The following is a 22,534-nucleotide window of genomic DNA, read 5'->3' on the forward strand; positions in this document are numbered from 1 at the left end:
TATATTTAGCACCTTCATAATTTGCAACTGTAACTGCATAAGCTTCCTTTTTAGCGCAGCGGGTTAATTGTATTTGTATCATAATTTGCAATAGTTGTTAAAATCGCAAATTAATTCAACCAACCGAAACGCAAGATTATTATTACACTAAGCGAGAGAGAAAACTAGAAAAAAGATTTTTTTTTGAAGATTTTGATTTGAAGTTCCTTCTAAACTTTCGCGCTATCGTGCTCTGGCTAAAATCAAAATATTACAATATAATTTTCAAAGTTCTCTAACGCTTCAAATCGATCTGCTTCTGGTTGATATAAAGATGAATAAACAGTCCAAATAAATACAACACTGTATAGCATACTTAAATATAAATGCCCCGATATAAAATGATTTAGCGCTGTAACGAATTGGTAAACATATTTTCATTTTCTACGTTCAGACTCATAAATGTATTAAAATAAGTGGGAAATAGTTTTGCTAAATATACTAGATGTTATATTATTTAAATTTAAGTTCCTCAAGATAAATTATTATTATACAAAATCGTTTCAAAGTTATGTAAACACTTGAGTGAGTTCAGAATGCTTTCCGTTCGCGAGCCGTTTTCGTCAACGGAAAACTAACTACCGAATCTATATGTTATTCAATTTCAGAAGATTATTCAGCTAAAATATAATTCGCTCGTATTATTTGTAGCATTTTGTATGGAAAAACTTTAGAAAAATTGGCTTTTTTTAAATACATACACATGTTGACATGTCTCCTTAATTTCCATTTACATAACAATAAAAATAATGTTAGTACGAAAAGGTCGTCAAAAAGCGTTTGAAAACGAAAGATCACTGAAAAAAATTTGTCACATTTATTTAGCATTTATATTCTTACAAGTAATATGTAAAGGAAAGATGGTCCGAAAAAGTTTGAAATAATTCCAATTGTAATTATTTCAAATAATTGTAAATAAAATAAAAAAAAAAAAATGTATAAAAACTTTACACTTTAAATCGAAGGTAAACCTTGTTCAAGTCAATTTTCTCTTATTTTTTAAAAAGTTTCCGTATTATAATAGAGTCAAATATCTTAAAGGGAATTTTAATAGCATCCAAATATGGGATTCAGAAAACGGAATTTATCGCGTGAATCATAAGGAGAGCGTAGGACGGGTACGGTGGACCAACTTTGTTATTAGTGCAAACGAAATTAACATTTATTTGTAATGATTTTAACACCATCTTCCAATAAACAGCTTGTAACGTAAGTTGATGTAGCTGTGTAGCTCTGAGATGAACTAACGATGCGTTATTTATAACTTTACTACGAAATCGAACCGAATACGTAAATACATTCTGATTTGGTGAATAATTTAATTGTTTTATCGCATCCTATTGTTTTTTGATAACTTATCTTTTCCATTTTCAATTGTTACTTGACGTCGAATGTGTCAATTTATATTATTTTATACATCATACTGTAAGCTAGTTGTGCGTCAGTACTATTAATGCCATCAAATCAAAGTAATCAAGCGAATACCTTATATCAAAATGAAAAAAACAATATTTAACAAAATATGTTCTATAATATTGAAGACAAATGTATAGCTTCATATAAAGTGAAAAACTTCAAAAGTGATTTATAATCCAGTAATAATTACATCAACGCCTTCTAGATGTATATCACGAAGGGGCGTTCCAGAGGGAACGATTCTAGGTCATGTTTTGTTTTTAATATTCATTAATGATTAGCTTTCTATTATAAACTACATTTAATGATTTTGTAAACAATAATGATATATTGTTTACATTATTATTAAAGATCTTCAGTAAGAGTTGCATGCTGAGAATGTGCAATGATTGTGTAATTTCTTATGAGTAATGTAAATAAGTAAATATCATTTTAATTGTTTAGTTTGTGAAACTAGCTTCTACGATAACTTAGTCTGTTACATCTATACGTTTTTAAAATTTTTTATAATTAACAGTTTTTCATAATATTATATCATTTGAATCATTTGTATAATTAAATATAGTATGTGTATAATTACGTACAGTATGTGCAAAAAAGTACAACAAACTGTAAAAATATATTTAGTCTTTCTTATTAATTTTCAATTTTTACTTCATTAATTTAACTTTTAAATTATTTCAATAAAAAATAATATTCTGATTGAAGATGAACGTTGATGATCATGTTGTAATTGTACTCGCATCATAAATTATTAAGTTATAATCATTTCTTTCGTGATCACAGTTCCTCATAAAACGTTAAATTATGATTGAAGTTGTCTTATTCAAACGAGCTTTTAGTTCATTTGGATAAAGTACATTTCCTATTGAGATTGCTGCATATAATAATAAACGTTTTTTATTTATTATATACTTTATCATTTGATGTTGTATTTTTATATTTCCGAAAAGTTTATAGGCCGTAGTTATAATAAAAAAAATATCGAGAAAACGGAGCTATGTAGAGAGCTTACTTGCACGTGAGTCTTATGAAAGAAGCCTACTTGCAATTAGTAAAATGAAAATATTAATAAGTAAAAATTATAATTGTAACATGTACAGAATAGTGAGCGTGTACATGATTCACATTAATTAACATATATTATCGTGCACACATACACGACGCCTTGGCGCAACGGTCACAGCACTGGTTTGTGACTGTTGCGCTGGCGGTTGCGGGTTCGATCCCGCACATCACAATCATTTGTATTGGCCATACAGATGTTTGTCGTAATCTAGGTGTTTTTGTGCAGTCCTTGTGGGTCTCCCCATCGTGCCTCGGAGAGCACGTTAAGCCGTCGGGCCCGGTTGTTATCATGTACACTTGATAGCGATCGTTACTCATAGTAGGGTATATACCCGCCAACCCGCATTGGAGCAGCGTAGTGGATTAAGCTCTGATCCTTCTCCTACATGGGGTAAGAGGCCGATGCCCAGTAGTGGGATATAACAGGCTAAAGCATACCGATTGTACAGTGACAGTTTGAGTGAATAGAAACCTAATGAATTATAATGTATTTTGAACTAATACATTTTATTAGTGATTATTCGATGTAAAGTATACAGTACTGATATATAAGTAAAATAAATGATAAGGGTTAAAATATAATATGAAATGTTAAGAATGTCACATGATAGAAGAATGTTGACTGAAATATGAATGAATAGAATGTACAATAAGTACTCTGTTTATTTTTTATTTTTATTACTGGAGATAACTTAGCTTACTTTATTAACCGACTTCCAAAAAAGGAGGAGGTTCTCAATTCGACTGTATTTTTTTTTTTTTTTTTTTTTTTTTTATGTATGTTACATCAGAACTTTTGACCGTGTGGACCGATTTCGACAAATTTTGTTTTAATCGAAAGGTGGTGTGTGCCAATTGGTCCCATTTAAATTTATTTGCGATCTAACAACTACTTTTCGAGTTATATCTAATAATGCGTTTTTACTTGACGCTTTTTTCGTCGACCTACGTTGTATTATACCGCATAACTTTCTACTGGATGTACCGATTTTGATAATTCTTTTTTTGTTAGAAAGGGGACATTCCTAGTTTAGTACCATGATAAGGAAACCAGGATCTGATGATGGGATCCTAGAGAAATCGAGGGAAATTCTCGAAAATTCGCAATAACTTTTTACTAGGTGTACCGATTTCGATAATTTTTAATTTAATCGAAAGCTGATGTTTATCATGTGGTCACGTATAAATTTTATTGAGATCTGATAACTACTTTTTGAGTAATCTTTAATAACGCGTAGTTGCTTGACTATTTTTTCGTCGATCTACGTTGTATTACTTGTCGATGTAATTGAAGTCGGTTTTTTTTTCGTTTGCGAGCAAACACAATTATTGTAGACCAATTCAGATTGATACCAATATAATGTAAGCGCTTAATGATTATAACTGACCTATTCCCTCCATCGACAATATTGATTATTAATTGAATAACACTTTTGTAAATAGTGAAACCAAAATGTTGAACTACCCGTTTTTAACACAAATCCCCTTGATTAATCAATTAATCTCGATTAATCTACCGGTAAGTAACACAACCCTGTCTTACAGTGATAGCATGAGAATATATTTAGATCAACTCTTCAATCCGATGTCACACGAAACATTGTATCAATTGCCATCGTACAGAGGTGATAATTACATGCACTTGTCGCTCCGCGGGAGTCGTTTTGACACTTGCCGTATACGGACGACCCGCTCGCTGGAACTTTTCCGATGTAATCGAATAACAAACAACATTTCACAACTGTAAAATTTCGTTATTTGCGTTTATACTTTATTTGTGTTAAGAACACTTTCTGAGAATTTATATTCGCTTGGTTTTGGTAATTGTTAGTACGATACCGTGTCTAACAATTTGGACGAAATAGAAATTTAATAACGCTATGTAAATTGTAATATATACGCTTAAAGTAAAACAAAATATTTATGTACTTTTACGTTTCTATATAAGTCAAACAACTAGTAACAATGGTGTTATTATATAGATTTTGTGTTAGCAATAAAAAATGTATTGTAGTCCGAGATTTCACTCGCGGCAAATTGTAATTAGCAATAACTTGACGCGATCTCGTACATCTGCATTGATAATGATTCAATATAAACATCGATTACGCAGACTGCTACGAATTCGCAAACACCCATGTGAAACGAACGCACACAGTCATGTATCATCAACATTTCTATATCAAAATCGCGTAAACAAAACACTGTTACAGAGAAAAACGAATGCAATTTCATAATCACCTCCGGCTTCGGGGAGCATTTGCGACATCCAAATATCTGTGAGACACAACACTCGCGAGACCGCGCACCGACGCGGGCCGTAACGGACACTGGCGGACGATGACGGACGCGGGCGGACGGTCGGTGACCGGTGGGTGGCTGGTCTGCGGGCTGGATGCACTGCCGATGCGCCTTATCAGAACAGGGGTCGGAGGCGAGTCGCGCGCGCTGCGTCCGCGCCGTCTAATCTAAATACAGACAACGCGGCCCCGACCAAAATCGCTCGTATTGCTTTCCATACGGCCTAAATTTAGAGGCCGCTCGCTACAGAAATAAATGCGTTTTTACGTGTTTTTCACGAGTATTAGACGGGAATAGAGAGCGTTTTCGCGGAGGCTGGTTCCGTGCCAGCGCGCGGGAAATCCGAGATTCATGCCGTATTTGGCAGGCGGTGCGCGATCAGAGACGCTTTTGGATATTTAGTTTCGTCGAGTGCGTCCCGAGCGCCCGCACCGCGCTAATTCGAGCCGCTTCCTGCTGCGGATCGTGCCTTATATGGACACGCGTTTTCACGCTACGAATAACGGGACTACGCAATCGGAAATAAAACTCAATACCGTCTTATTTTTAGCGTCGATTTATACGCGTCAATAACGATGAGTAATTCCCACTAGATAAATAGTAATTTTAACGATTAAGCAATATTGGAAAAAAAATAATAAAGCAAATATACGAGACGCGCGGAGTACTGACCTATATTCGTCATTATAGACGATCGGCGGCGCGCGTACATTAGAAGTAAATTATTCATCACTGATAAGACGCCGTTGCGTCAGCTGTTCTCGATACGGCAATACATAAATCACGAGATTGTAATGATTTGAACAGAATTGATACTTTCATCAAGGATTTCCAGTAGCGTTCCTGGCATATCGAATGTTAATATAATAATTTCGAATAATAAGTACGTATATGTTCATTATCATTCAGGTAATATAAATATGAATGTTTATCACATAGTTTACGGTTCTTAAAATTTTAAAATACAAATTTTATAGCGTTTTATTAAGCTGTACAGGTTATCAACGAGAAATCATAAAGAAGATATGTCGATAATTGCGAACGCAGAATGTAAGGAAGCAGAAGTCGCCGTCCAATTAAAGGCATAGCTTTATTAAAGGCTGTATTATCGCGGTGTACTCGCACTGGCTCGCTCACATTTCATATTATAATTGTCAGCCGCTTTATGCATAACTCGGCCCAATTAGCATAAGCTTAAGTCCCTATAGGCCCAACATTTGCATGTCGATGTACAGTGATATTGATAAATTGACGATGAAATTTTTGTTTCATACATTTTAAAGTATGAAAATCGGTGTTGTTCTGTTTTTAAGAATATTGTTTAAAAAAATATATTCACCTATATTATGTAGTTTCTATTATGAATATGTAAACGTTGAAGTTGAAAATTTAGAAGCCACTCTGTGGCGTACAGCGATTCTTTGACATGTGAAATTCCTAGGATAGACAAATCAGTTTATGATTGGAACAGTGTCTTTATTATCTAGAGAGAGGTTGGGCAGATTAGCGTATAGACCTGTTGCTAATACACATTATTTCGAGTTTCCTTAAATCATTCAATATGTTTTTGCTTCTGATTACGCCTGGTGAAATATACCGTCATATACAATTCAAATATTAGGTCATCGTATTAAATTGTATCACATCTACCACCGGCTCACTGGACCGACGATCTACATAAGATTGCCGGTATAGGCTGGATGAGGATTGCGGAAAACCGGGATGTCTGGCGCGAACTTGGGGAGGCCTATGTCCAGCAGTGGACTGCAATAGGCTGAACTGACTGACTGACTGACATCTAAGTCTGCATTTAATGTTCTTTATTAATTTGGTACTTATTTTTAAATATTCTAGTCTGGAAATCTATCGTTTGGAAAATAAATTAGACTTAAAATAGTGTAAGGAATAATATAATAATAACGTGGATAAGGTTTATCCTGCAAATAAGTTACTCTTTTGGACTTGTTTCACATCAATTAATAAACTACAAGATTTAAAATCATATTTGCGAATAGAAATATCTCCTAAATATAGTGAAATTACACATATAATATATCAAAAACTTTTATTCGTTGGATGTCATCATCCATCAAATAGCGTTAACCAAAACTGGTGAAACAGGCCCTAAGGCTTAGATGATGCGCTGGCGGCCGCGGGTTTGATTACAGGATATATTGGTTAACAGATATTTTTCATCGTCTTGGTGTTTGTTCTTGTGTATTTATTGTGTGAATTTCCAGACTCTCGATGTATGTATCAAAATAAATAAATTCTCTTAAATTTAATTCAATTAGGCTTCAGAAACTCTTTTAAATCGTCCTTTTACAAATTAAAATTAATATAATTAAATATCTGACTAACCTTATAAATACCACTGAGGGTAAATATTTATGTCCGTAAAATCAGACGAGTTGCTTCATTGAAATTATATTTTAAGTAGCCTATTATATATATTGTTGTTATGAAGCCGATTGTACGCACCGCTTTGACCATATTTAATTGTTCGCTTACGTGGGTTTGAGTACAGGTATTAATAATAATCTAACGCCTCTGGCCTCCGGTGACACCATTACGGATTACGTTGGCAACTGCAGTATCTCGCTAATGGACCCACCTAGCGCACTGTGATCAATACTATTACATTTATTCGTACATATTTGAAGATTTTTTTTTACTTGTCTTTATTAATGATAAAATATTCCGACAATCAAAAATTACAATATTACAATTTTTTTTATGTATTTTTCTGGATCTTAATAAAGTATCATGCCTATCATAGAGGGCATTGTTATGAATAAATAAACAAACGCTTCACACTCCACAGCTTCCAGTAAGATTTTCTCTTATGTTGGGGGTTCTGAAACATACACAATACACGATCACAAACGTCCAGACCACGACAAACATCTATATGGCCAATATATAATGTCGTGAGCGGGGATCGAATCGCTGTGCCAACGTCGTCTTGATTGAGAGATCTTTTTATATTTTTATATTTGACTGGAGGTAAATCAGCCAGCTACGGACAGCATTGTAAGGTTCTAGCAGTAATTAAATCTTACTGTTTATTTGTATAGTTCAAGATATACCAATATGACAGGAAAATATATAATTACTTTTTTTAGTAAAATGAACTAGCTGGAAAATTCACTTCTAGAATTTATAGGTATGTTGGGTGATTCAAGAGAATGAACTACTAGCTACATCCATTGCTTAGTCACTAGGATAAACACTACTCTATCGATTTTCACTTAAATTTTATAAGATTATAATAATTTGTGGAAAATAAGGTTTATGAAGCGCTGGTCAAAAAGATTGCGTAAATGAAACGTATGTTAAATGAATCGCGTCGTGAACTGAGGCGTGCAAAACCTTGTACTCAAAATATACATCATTCTAGTTGATTTCTTCAAAAACTTAAGAATTGATATCTTTTTAAATATATACTAAAAATAGTGTATAATGATATCGTATATGTATCGCTTCAGCCTGTAATATCGCACTACTGGGCCTATGCTCATGGGAAAGAGGCCTATGCCTCTTTCCCCATGCAGGAGAAGGATCAGAGATTAATCCACCTCGCTGCTCCAATGCGGGTTGGCGGATATATTCCCTACTATGAGTAACGATCGCTATCAGGTGTGCGTGATAACAACCGGGACCGAGGGCTTAACGTGCTCTTTGAGGTACGGTGGAAAGACCCACAAGGACTGCGAAACACCCAGACTACGGCAAAAACCTGTATGGCCAATACAAATGTTTCCCATGTGCGGGAATCGAACTCGCAACCGCCAGCCCAACAGGCACAATCCAGGGCTGTAACCGTTGCGTCAACGCGGCATGGTATATGTAGATTACCATGTTATGCCTCAAATGCCTCCGTTTCGGAATGTTGATATTATTTTACCGTTTATAATAATCTTTTAAAAAAATATCTCTTAAGACGAAAAATAATAAGGAATTTATATAAAAGTCAAGCAGTGCAATACACAGCTAAAGTAGAGATAGCCGTTGAACAGAATTCTTGCGTTTAAATAGCTTTACTTTAGCGATCTAGCGCGACACTAAATACGCACACATTTTAAGGAAGGCCTTAAAATAATAATATAAATATGGAATAAATACAAAATCTAAACATCGATCTATGTTTAAATTACGGCATATTTATAAATAAAAACTTTTTGTTTTATAAATTTTTATGTAACATATATAACTGGTAAAATAAACATAATATTAAAAAAACGAGTGTGCTTTAGACCACACGACTGAAGTAAAACTTACAAAACGTAAGTCTCTCTCTTTCTATCTTCACTTACGTTCGCCACGCTCGATCACATTTATCGTAACGCTCATCACGCATTCACCAGATTACTCCCCGAGTCAAGAGAGCGTAAAGAAGTTTTACTAAAATAATTGAAGTGTTTGATAATGTACTTAACCAAATGATAGTTTTCATAAAATCTTTGACAGTAAGACAGTTGAAATAATGCCCTATATATTTCAAAATAGACACGTAGGAAGGAGCACCGTGCCAAACTCAAGAGTTATTATTAGTACCTACATATTACTATAAAGCGTGTAATGTAACATACGCACCCGTGTTCTTCCTTGAGCCCCTTGGCTAAAAAAAAAAAAATACGGATCTTCAATAATCTAATATATAAAATTCTCGTGTCGCGGTGTTTGTAGTTAAACTCCTCCGAAACGGCTTGACTGATTCTCATGAAATTTTGTGTGCATATTGGGTAGGTCTGAGAATCGAACAACATATATTTTTTATCCCCCTAATTTATAAGGGGGGAGGGGGAATAATGGCTTAATAAGATATATGGCAAAACAACGTTTGCGGGGTCAGCTAATACCACATTATAAAAATAAATATTTTATTGCGACGGACCTACGAGTAAGTTGAAAGTGAAGTATCCGAAGTAGCTCATAGGCTAGGATCAAGTAAGCATACTTTACCTTACTCATAGTATAGTCACTCATATATACTCCTCTTTGTTTTATTTCTAAATTGTAACACATGTAAAGCCGAACTACGCTTGGCAACAAACAACAATCCTTTAGATGTTCTTACAACAAATAATAATCCTTGTTTATTGTGAACATAATTTAAATAAAACGATTTATATAAATACATTAAAAAAAAAAAACTTTTGTCCGCTGAAAATGTCGCAATGCTGGTGTTTCTATTAGAACAGTGAACGTATCAGAACTTCTGATACGTTCAGAAGTAGTACAAGATACATTAACAATAAATAAATTATTAATAAATATCTTATAACATACCCACACGGTCTGTTCCTAATGTCAGCAACTTAAAGCTTATAATAGGTAACAGCCGACTGTTATATCTAAAAAAAATTTTTAACGTCTTATAAACATAGAAATAATACATATATAAATAAATATAAATAATATATACAAATATTACACCCAGACTCAGGCGGGAATCGAATTCGCAACCCGCGGAGCAAAAAGCAGGGCCACCGAAACTGCGCCGACGGGCTAGTCAGATAAACTGCTTCACGATTTTATATGAACTGTAATTTTGTTTCCTATACTATTAAGATAGCAAACAAGCGTATGTTCTAATACTCAGCTAATGCTCAGAGGTTACCATAACCAATTGGCACCTGTGACACCATAATTTTATTTGCTCGCAAACGAAAAAAAACCGACTTCAATTACATCGACAAGTAATACGACGTAGATCGACGAAAAAATAGTCAAGTAACTACGCGTTATCAAAGATTACTCATAAAGTAATTATCAGATCTCGATAAAATTTAAATGTGACCACATGATAAACATTAGCTTTCGATTAAATTAAAAATTATCAAAATCGGTACACCCAGTAAAAAGTTATGCGGATTTTCGAGAGTTTCCCTCGATTTCTCTGGGATCCTACCATCAAATCCTGGTTTCCTTACCGTATTACCAAACTAGGGATATCTACTTTCCAACAAAAAAAGAATTATCAAAATCGGTACATCCAGAAAAAAGTTATGTGGTATAATACAACGTAGGTCGACGAAAAAAGCGTCAAGTAAAAACGCATTATTAGATATAGCTCGAAAAGTAGTTGTTAGATCTCAAATAAATTTAAATGGGACCAAATGACACACACCACCTTTCGATTTAAAAAAAAAATTGTCGAAATCGGTCCACCCAGTCAAAAGTTCTAATGTAACATAAAAAATACAGGCGAATTGAGAACCTCCTCCTTTTTTGGAAGTCAATTAAAAAGCATCACAAGCGGAATGCGGACTCTTACCCGCTGTGAACATATACAAAAAATATACAACAAAAAAAAACAAAGAGATTCTTCCTCAAAAAAAAAAAAAAAACGAGTGTGCTTTGTGCTTGTGCTTTTTCTCTCTTTCCATCTTCATTACCTTACATCTCCCTCATAACACATAGCACATTGTTTCCTTCAATGATACCACTTTTGGCTTACTTGTAGTTCAGTGGGTCGTGCTCGTATCGCCTTTCCCAGCGCACGCGCGGGCGTGTCGCACTCCATCGCCACTCCCCCGCAAAAACGTGGACATGCATTTAATCCATTAACTTCACACATATATTAAAACTAATAATACGATTGTATATTATGTTTTATAGTGTTGTGTGGAAAACATATTAATATTTTAATACCATACCCGACTTTAATTCGACTGTATTTTTTTACGTGTATTACCATAACTTTTACTGGTTGGCACTGATATTGATGATGCTTTATTTTAATCGAAAGCTGTTGCTTGTCATGTTTCATGAGTAATTTTTTGAGTTATCCCAATGTATAAGATAATCTTGTCACAATGTTAGTTACCATACTCCTCCGAAACGTCTGGACCGATTTTTATGAAATTTTGTGTGCATATCGGGTAGGTCTAATCGGCCAATACTTATTTTTCTTACCCCTAAGTTATAAGGGGATTAAGAACATATATGGCGATACAACGTTTGCGGGGTCGGCTAGTCATGTATGATTGACTGTTATTTCTGCTACCTACGTTGCATTACTTATTCATGTCAATTGAAGTCTTTCTTTTCATTATATAATTATTTTAACAATTGCTGTTTATTGTATTAGCTTGTATTCTGTTATCAGTCGCTGCATCTTAATATAAGAAAATAAACATATACCTATGATAGGTACACGTAAACCTACATCCAATATACAGTTACGAATAAAATTTTAATGTGTAAAATGTCGATTCGAAAGTCCTTTATTGAGTAGGGTAATTTTTGATTCTTGACAACAACATTGATATTCGTATATTTACAAATTCATTTTTATTGTAAGTATATCTAACAATTAAATAATAATAATAAACAGGTATATATCCAAATCTTAATTCGTATTACGCTGATTTATTGAAATGTAGTTAAAAGCAGACTAGCTATGCCCGCGACTTCGTCCGCGTGGAATTTTACAAAACAGTTATTGTTCAGTTCGCAGAGCTATAAAATAAATAAATTTCTAAAATAAAAGTTACTCTTTATTATATCAGCTATCTGCCAGTGAAAGTCCGATAAAAATCGGTCAATCATTGTAAAAAAATGTTATTTTGGTATTATGTAAAAAGCGGTTATTTTAATATTACCAATAGACACTCCAATTTTATTTATTTGTATAGATTTAAAAGTAAATGTAATAAATTTGGGAAACAAAAAAATTAAAAAGGATTTTCTCTCCGGCGGGGAATCGAACCCCGGTCTCCCGCGTGACAGGCGGGGATACTGACCACTATACTACCGAAGACTGTAAGAGATACTGCGAAATTGGGATTCACATTCAGAATAAAAAAATTTAAAATTAAAGTCTAAAAACAACACTTTTCTATACTCCCATACAAAAGATTTGTGATAATACTTAAAAGTCAATTTGCACTTTAATACCATACGATAAAGTTTGTGTTAGGCGATACGAAGTTCGCCGGGTCAGCTAGTATTTTATAATCTGCAAGACAATTGTTGTATCTTGTAGAAAAAAGTAATAAGTAGTAAAGTGAGAAAAGTGTAGTTGTAAAGTAAGTTCTTTATTCATATCATTGATGTCTCTCTTATTAATGATACGTTTGAGGACATTTGGTCGGTATCGGTTATAAGGGAAACTGTATTTAACCTCATACAAGACTATAATTATTTCATTGATTTATAAAAAAAAATTATCATAATTTTTTTTTTTCAAAATCAAACATGTGGATTGAAAATTGACTAGCCCGTTGGCGCAGTTTGTAGTGACCCTGCTTTCTGCTCCGAAGGTTGTGGGTTCAATTCCCACCCCGAGTCTGGGTGTAATATAAATATTTATTTATATATGTATTATTTATAAGTATGTTTATCGAAAAAAAATGTAGCTATACCAATCGGCTGTTACCTATAACACAAGCATTAAGTTGCTTACTTTAGGAACAGATGACCGTGTATGTATTGTGTAGATATTTATAATAATAATAATTATTATTAAAATTGTTATAGCCGTGTCAACAAATCTTAGTTTTCTATATTCTACATAACATTGAAAGAAAAATTAAATGAACGTGAAATTAAAGAAATTGAATAGGTTCGAGGTGGGAATATAACCTACAAGCCTAGAGCGGGAAGTCACTACCAACTGTCAACACCTACGTGTCCATCTCATTTACTCCATCAAAGCTATCTCCAGCGCGTGTGGCGCGTGGGCGCGTCTATTGTTTAGTTCCGTTTATAATTATATGTTATATCTTGATAGGGCTATAGATTTAGTTAAACTATAGTTATATTGCTGACGTAATAGATATTGATTTTAGATTATCAATAGAGTAAGGCGACCGTCAAACTACATGCCTACTCAGTGTTTCTCTGCACGTCAAAGTGTTGTAGTTACGGGACGTAGAGCTAAATTTTTTCTGGTAATTTTTTTTAAAAGATGCCATTTTGACGGTCATTCTTTGTTTATAAATTACCAAAAAGAGCGTAATTTAAGGTAAACCCCAGCTGTAAACTGTTTGCTAACTTTTACAATAATAATAAGAAATAAGTATTTATAACACACACACACACACACACAAACGGTCGATTGTTACTACGGTAAGCAACTTAATGCTTGAGTTATAAGTAACAAACGATTGATAAAGCTACATTTTTTTTCAATAAAACACACAAATAGTACCTAATTATCTATATAAATAAATACATATAAACACCCATAGTCGCGGTGACAATCGATTCCACAACCCTTTAAACAGAAAGCAGAGTCACTTCTCAATGCGCTAATGAGCTAGTATTATTATAGTAACATCTATATTTATTTCTGACTATATGTACATTGTTCAATTGTAACTTCTCTCTTATACATTGTTCATGTATTTTTGTCATTCGCCAGCCTACATGGGGTCGACGCTCGTCAGGCGGTACAATGAACGCCGATTAACATAATGAGCTAATAGACGATTAGAACAAAAAGTGCGGTAATTTGTGCATGTCGACACTCGGGCACATAGCGCTGTGGCTGTGTCGTGTCGCGGGGGAGTCGCTCGGGCTTGTGACAGGGCTGGCGCTTTACGTTTTCTAATTTATTTTTAGGGCACAAAATTCGCTAGGTGGTCGGAGTATATAACAAACTGTGAAGGTAGCATTTCAATAAAAATTACGAGAAAATAAAGGAAATAAGTAATCAAAATGCTACTTAAATATATTTGTAATGATTTTCTCGTTATCTTATTAAGCATAATTATTTATATTGATTATTATGGAACTTCCAGAGCTTGTGGCATACGAGTTTCAGTCAGTTGACTACATTGAAATTTCACTAAGTCTAAAAAAAATTCGAATACCATAGAAAATTTAAAGTTTAATTTAAGTTATAGTTTTAACTAAACATTTTTTAATATCATATCAAAAATCGACCGTTCCAGCGGGGATCGAAACTCCATCTCCAACTTACCGTGTCGGTGTCCTAGCCAATTAAGCTATAGATATATATTTTTAACTGTTAAAAACGAGTGTGATTTAGACCACAGGACTGAAGTAAAACTTACAAAACGTAACACCCTCTTTCGTTCGCGTCGCCCGATCACACTTTTCGTAACTCTCGTCATGCATTCACCAGCCTATTCCCCAAGTCAAGCGTGCGTATATAAGCTTTACTTCAATAATTACAACTAGGTTTTCTAATTATTTGACACACACACCGCCAGCCCTACCGCCTGTCCGCCGAGGACGCGGGCGCAATGCGCTCGTGGGCGCTCTTCGAACACCATCCATCAGTCGCGCGCCGTATTCGGAAACAATGGAAACACTCCGCTGAGTACAGTAACGACTCAATACGAGTCGCCGAAATACGCCACTTATGTCAATCTGTGATTGCTTATTTTACTTTTATAAGTTGCTTTTTATAAATGGTTTAATATAGATGGCATTACTCTTTAGGAAATGGAAGTCAGTGGTATGAAATACATTTGAGGAGCGAAATCGCGAAATAGTAACGCTGATCAGTGACTTTAAGGCGAGAGAGAGAGAGAGAAAAGACAGAGAAAGAAAGAAAGGAAGACGTTTTACCACGCAACGTATCTTGCACGTGCCGAAGCTGACAAACGCTCTTTGTGGGGAAAATCCATCATGGATACCCTCCAGCGCGCGGGCGCCAGAGGGTTATGTCAGACTCCTACTGACGAAAAACCACCACGTGTGAGCAGTCGTCCGCCTGAGTGGAGCGAGATGGGGTCGCGCATTCGCCACCTCGCCCTGGCGGTAGGCCCGGGCAAAGCTTCCGGGCCCCGGCACAATGTGGCAAATCTTACTGTGAAAACTGTCGTTAATTATACTACCATCAATAAAAGTCCAATAAATAAACATTTCAATCAATCAAATAAATTGCTTATATCAATTATACCTAGAATAAATTAAATCTTAATCCAATCAATTAATTATGGCGACATGTAATTTTTTTTTCTCGGTCAGCACTCTTGTTAAAATGAGGTAGGTTTGGCGGTGTTTACGGCCGGTTGTCGTCGATATGTGTCAAACGCGTGGTTAAAGCCCACAGGCAGTAGCCGCCCACCTGGGTTATAATATCTGCCCTTACAAGGAATTTGTCGCAGTAGGCGAACCTTGATTGTACAATCGTAATTAATTTTTGTATATATTTTTTTAAATTTTATAGCGTTTTTATTTTGGCAGTAATGATTGTGTTGATTTATGATTCGGATAAATTATGACTTGAAATTGATAAATTAAGAGTAATTTTATTACAGAACAGTTAATTGATTTAATCTGAATGACTCCATTTATTTATTTATTTATTCTTAATGTACACCGAAATACAGACACATATAAAGAAAGATACAATACATGATGTACAAAGGCGATCTTATCGCTAATAGCGATTTCTTCCAGATAAGCTTTGGGTACTGGACACGATACAGTAGCAGCGGTTAGAAGTGTGCACAAATTAAGGAGGAAAAATCAATAATAAACAGATAAAAACTACGATATGATAGACTTAAATAATTATTAAAGAAAAAAAAAACATCCATTCAACCCAAACATCTATTGTTTAATTGTTAGCAGGTGTTCAGATTATATCGATAAATATCAATAACTTGAAAACAATTAAAACTATAATTTAATTATTTTAAGGAATATAATTCTTAATATACTATTCATATCAACTTTACCGTTTCTGTTTAATTACCATATCTAAATATTTTTTGTACGTTAAGAGATTCGATTCAGCCTGTAATATCCCACTGTTGGGCATATGCCTCTATCTCCAAAGAACGATTAAAGTTTTTTTTTTTTTTATGTCACTAGGTCGGCGAACAAGCTTACGGCTCACCTGATGGTAAGCGATTACCGTAGCTTATAGACGCCTGCAACACCAGAATCTTCGTAAGCGCGTTGCCGACCCAATCCCCAATCTCCCAGGAGCTCTGGTCACCTTACTCACCAACAGGAACACAATACTGCTTGAAAACAGTATTATTTTGCTGTGCTCTACTGTAAGGTCGAGGTACTACCCCAGTCGGGCTGCTCCATATTTTGAGCAGGAAATTCCTGTTGTGCCCTACCTCAGTTAAAGTTTAACTTTCCTAAATAATGTATTAATACTTAAATATGTTAAATAAAGGATAACTGGCAAAATCAGACTGTGTCTTAGTGAAGATTCTAAATTAAAGTTAAAGCTTAGGACGGACATCTTTTTTTAACCGACCTCCAAAAAAGGAGGAGGCTCTCAATTCGATTGTATTTTTTTTTAATCAAATAATGGTGCGTGTCATGTTGTCCCATTTAAATTTGACTGAGATCTGACGACTCCTTTTTGTGTTATCATTGTTAACGCGTACTTACTTGAATATTTCTTCGTCTACCTACGTTTACGGGTCGATGTAATTGAAGTCGTTTTTTTTTTCGTTTGCAAGCATGCACAATATAATTAGGTCCACAAATAAGCGTACGGCTCACCTGATTGTAAGCAATCACCGTAACTTATAAACGCCTGCAACGACAGTAGAAGCATTGCAAGCGCTGATTTATTTTGGTGTCTCCAACCCAAACTAAAGCTTTCCAATACTTTGTAAAGTAAATTGATGACTAGACCTTCCTTTGAAATAACACTTCTATCTAGAACTAACTAGAACTAGTTTTAAACTTATACTTTAACCATATATTTACGTTTAACATTTACATAGGCATATCAAAACGTGAAAAAAGGTAAATAAAAAATAACAATAAGGTTTTTGGTCATAATGTGTCATAAACAATAAAACTATATTCGTATCGTAATATTGTTTATATGATGCGATGGGCAGTGTTTGCGCATGCGTGGGATATTCTTATGGAGTCTAAATACCCTGCATGGTTAGTACCAACCTGATACAATGTTACTCCTTCTGAGGTTGAGTTTTATATTGTATCTTCTGTAATGTGCACTATATATACACTTAAATGATGGAAATGTAACTTAAAAAACGAGTGTGCTTTAGAACCTACGACTGAAGTAAAAAAAAAATTAGCTCCTACAGTAATATACGAAACGTACTGTATCTTTCTATCTTCACAAACTGAACTTCTGTTCACCTCGCCCGATCACAATTTTCGTAACGCTCTCGTCACGCATTCACCAGCTTAATCCCCAAGTCAAGCGTGCGTAAAGAAGTTTACTTCAAAATATCTGATGGAGTCATTATTCATTTATGTTATAGGCTTTAATTCTATAACATTGTCTTTATTTTTTGTAATTAAAAAAAATTGGTTGCCTGTAAAGTAGGTATACGGGCGAAAGTTTTACGTGACAACGACTTTGAGTGGTAAAATAATTTTAATGTGAATATTCATTCGTATAGTAGGAAGAAGGATGAAATAATAGTAACAATTTAAAACATTTATTTATACAAAGAATTATATTTAAAACATTAATTTATACAAAGAATCTCGCACTGAATTTCATTCACTTTTTATGTCTGTCTCTCTCGCTCTTAGGCGGGCTAACCATGCCCGAGTGGAAGGGACGCGTGCCTCTCACTCGCTCTCATTGTGAGCGCATAACGTGAGCGGAGCGTAACGCAGTTTCTTGAAGTGTCACCCGGCAAACCAATTTATAAGACGTTGTCACGTCAACAAACGTACTAGTAGATAGAAGATTTAAATGTGGCCTATTTCCGTTATTTTATATATAAACATATAAATATAAATTAGGAATAATCCCTGTGGAATACCCATTTTTATAAGTTCAATTAATTTTGAATTTTATAATTTTTGATGAGAATATTTCGAAGGATATTCTCATTGTTAACTACCAAATGTTCAAGTACAAACAATATTGACGTGTCACAAGTGAATCATAACAAGTCAAGAAATATTAGAACAATTCTCGTTAATTCATTGTATCAACATAAAATACAATTGTTACATTTATAACGAAGTAGAGTAAACAATTAGGTACGACTACTACCAACGCTTATTGAACGCTGTCATATTTTGTCTGAGCACCGTAATAACGCCAAACGCGCGTGAGAGTCGATCGGTCCAAAATTAGTATTCAATAAATTAATACAATTTTAGTATCGACTAGGGATGTGACATGTTGTAAAAAATAGATTTTATTAATCGATTTTTTTAATAAATCGAGTACTGAATAATTCGATGAATGTTCACAATAACAATTAGATATCTATACTAATATTATAAAGCTGAACTCTGAAGCGTTTGTTTGTTTAACGTGCTAATCTCAGGAAATGCTGGGTCGAATTGAATAAGTATTTTTATTTTGACTAGTTCACTTACCGAGGAAGGCAAGTAATACCACGCTACCACGAATAGAATGAGCATACATGATAAATTACTACGAAAACAGAAAAATATTTTTTTAATAGCCTTCGTTCCATACGCTGCGTAAAGGGTTAAAGCTACACTAAAACTATGAATCACAGAATTGATTGCAATTAAAAGTTTAAAAAAAAATCCGCGATGGCATATTACGGCTATCAAGTATCTTTTTATGGTAATCAAGTTTTTTATGAAATAATGCACTATTTGCGATAGTGGTTTTATAGAAATGATATAAATCGGATAAGGATCCGCATAAATACGTTATTCATCACAAATATTTATTATTGAACAAAATTGTCCTTGACATCATTAGATTTCAATGAATACCTTAGAAGATATCACAGAGTTTAAATAACTCTGCAACGACTTAATGATCACAGAAAATGAAAATAGATTTTATTGCATTATTTAATACTAATGCATATGAAACCTTGCGAACGAAAATAACTTCATCAACAAGGCAATATAATAAAGATAAACTTTGTCTTTTGTAGCGTTTATCATATTTTTTCCTCGAACTCACGCGAGTAAAACCACAGGGGATAGCTAGTTGTATAATAAACAATCGATTAATTTTAAATCGTTTTTTCGTATTTCGATAACTCATTTAATAAGGTGGATCACATCCCTATTATCGACCAGAAGCGGTCGTATCCTCGTCTTTATTTCCTTATAACCAATAATACCATATCCATTGAGATCCGCGGATGGCGTTCTCTGACCATTTATTGTTTACGTCCGCCATATTGTCGACGCCATCTTCGGTGAGGTGTTATTAGTTATTTTGGCGCGAATATGCATCGCACTGACCTACGCAATAACAAAAACTTGACATAAATGTATAAAATGATAAAATTATTGATTTAACTAATAGTTCTTAATTCTTATGGACTCGTAAAAAGTATGACAGGCCAAATGTCACTTTATATTTCATAGCAAACCTTATTTGTTTAATGTTATGTTCAAAATAAGAAAGAGGTATATGAATAAACTTGAAGGCTGTTCAATTTATCTGAGCAGGAAATATTCTGCTCAAAATCTGGAGTAGCCCTACTGGGGTAGTACTTCAAACTTACAGAAGATCACAGGTAAATAATACTGCTTTCAAGCAGTGTTGTGTTCCTGTGGTGAGTGAAGTGACTACCGTGCCTCCGAAAACACGTTAAGCTGTTTGTCCCGGTTATTATCATAAACAAATAATAATATTCATAGTGGGAATATACCCGCCAACTCGCAGTGGAGCAGCGTGGTGGATTGAGCTCAATCCCTACTCCTACATGGATAGAGGCATATGCCCAGCAGTGGGATGTCACTGGCTAAATTAATTAATCAATCATTTTACTCCCTTAGGAACGTAACCTTATTACCAAAAATCCATAGAACTTCACACTATCCTTCACTTTGGAACCGTAGGATTAGATTATTAATACATAGCAAGTAAGTGTATATATAAACCTACCTTGCCTAGTTTCAATTCACTGGAAGTTCGCCGTACATTAAAAGATCAAATCTTTCTGTATAAACTAGTCAATAATGTTGTCGATAGTCCTTATTTACAGTTGTTTGAACTTTAATCTCCCAAAATTTTTTAAACGTAAAAATGATCTTTTTTTTTATTTGCCCAATACTAGAACTAAATATGCCCAAAATGATTTTATTCGTCGTTCCTGCAATATATATAATAAAAATTTTTATAACGCTGATATATTCTCATGTTCGTTATTAAGTTTTAGACGTAACATTAATCAATTAATGAATCAATGAATTTAATTATTTTATGTTTTATTTGCTTTTTATTATTTTTTTGATTTTCATTTTATTTATTAACATTTTCAATTGTTAAGTTACTCAATTTTGTGTTTTAATTCTAAATTAATTTATTTTTATTTAAATTATAATTTGATCTTAATTTGATTTTAATTTTAATTTTATTTTGATTTTAATTTAATTTTGATTTTGTATTTGTATTTTATTTTTTGTTTTCGATATTTTATTTCTAATTATAAATTTTTTTGCGCTCTGCTTACTGTGTTAGTTGTTAGTGGAAACTTAACTGGTATATGCACTATCTTGTTGATGTTCTTTTTTACTTTGTGTTATATTTTACTGTTTGTTTCCCAAATAAAAATAAATAAATAAATAAATAAATAAATAAACATAGATCATAAAAATAATAATGATAATAATAATTAAGGTAAGGTGCAATATAACAAAATAAATAAAAAAATTAAATAAAAATAAAAATAACAATATTTAAAAAAAAGCGAAAAAAATTATCTATATCTTTTTGCGTGTAAGATATCAATTAAGTTAGCGTAATTTTGGTCGGTGGACTCACGTCTGCATTATGGACACTAAGATAGAATAATTTGTAAGCTGCAGTAGTGTAGGTACCAAGTGACGATTAATAACAAAAATAAAAATTGGAGTAACAAAAGCACAGACATTGTAAGTCTGTGGAAATATCTTTAAAAGTATTAAAAAAAAAAACATTAAACGGAACCATTTATACCGTAGGAGTTCAACTCGAACTTTACCATTGTGTACTTAATACCTACTCTATTGCACAATATACAAAATACATGTATTACAATATGGCAAGATTATTGCGAAAATCGTCCTCTTTAAGCCCTTTAGACCTTAGAACCTAGGTACTAAATTATTTGACGCGTACAGAAACAAGCTTTAGTGTTCTAGTCGTGAAACCGTTCAATATAAAATTGTTATTAAAACCAGTAATATAACCTTTTTAATGAAGCAATTGAAAAAAAAATTAACCTTTTTAATGACGCAATTGAAAAAAATATTATAAAAGATATATAGTTCTTAAATTGACATTTCTAAAGCGTGATTGATACGTTCTTGACTATAGTTTTTGATTTTGATTTTTAAGTATTTAGTCGTTCTGGTCGCAAGTTTTTGTTTCTGGTCTGGCTAAACTTTCTTGTTGGTCTCCAACGGTGCCAACAAAACTGGCAATTATGAACTTACCCGTCAAAGAGCAATGGAGCAGTATAGTGGATTTATCTCCAGGCAGTGCCTTATTGACAGGCTGACTCAATTTTCGTTTTCAAAATCATTCTCACCAAAATAATCAACATTTTTTTCGTAATCAAAAAAGGTACAAAAAAAATTATTAACAATACACTAGCGAGATAATGACACGTATATGTTTTAAAATTATCATAATAGTATAGATCGGTTTGACACATTAAGAATAATTATAGTGTAGTTGACTCCTACACCAGTGATTCAAGTGAATCTTCCGCGAACAAAAAAATGTACAAATTCGCCGAATGATTGGTCGTACATGGTTGTCGAAAAATTAATTTTCCTTAATTTTGATCCTAAAATATAATAACAACTTCTAGTTGACTATTTTCTGTAACAA

At 33.6% G+C, this 22,534-nt stretch overlaps 1 protein-coding gene and 1 non-coding gene across 4 annotated transcripts in view; both read right to left on the reverse strand.

Annotated features, from left to right (window-relative positions):
• The window catches only part of LOC123664124, a 41,126-nt gene that overhangs the window by 12,904 nt on the left and 5,688 nt on the right, over positions 1–22,534 (reverse strand). Inside the window, exon 1 of one of the 3 annotated variants that reach the window (XM_045598728.1) lies at positions 5,497–5,570. The exons of 1 other annotated variant lie outside the window; for it this stretch is intronic. In XM_045598728.1, the coding sequence (XP_045454684.1) occupies positions 5,497–5,554 (58 nt within the window). In that variant the 5' untranslated portion in view covers positions 5,555–5,570. Of the gene's footprint in view, positions 1–4,764; positions 5,186–5,496; positions 5,571–22,534 lie in introns of those variants that run through there. One more of the 3 variants, XM_045598730.1, reaches the window with a different exon arrangement.
• On the reverse strand, positions 12,521–12,592 carry Trnad-guc. The gene has a single exon. It is a non-coding gene; the product is annotated as a tRNA-Asp (tRNA).

This window comes from Melitaea cinxia, chromosome 21, assembly GCF_905220565.1.
Source record: "Melitaea cinxia chromosome 21, ilMelCinx1.1, whole genome shotgun sequence".
Classification (NCBI taxonomy): Eukaryota; Metazoa; Arthropoda; class Insecta; order Lepidoptera; family Nymphalidae; genus Melitaea; species Melitaea cinxia.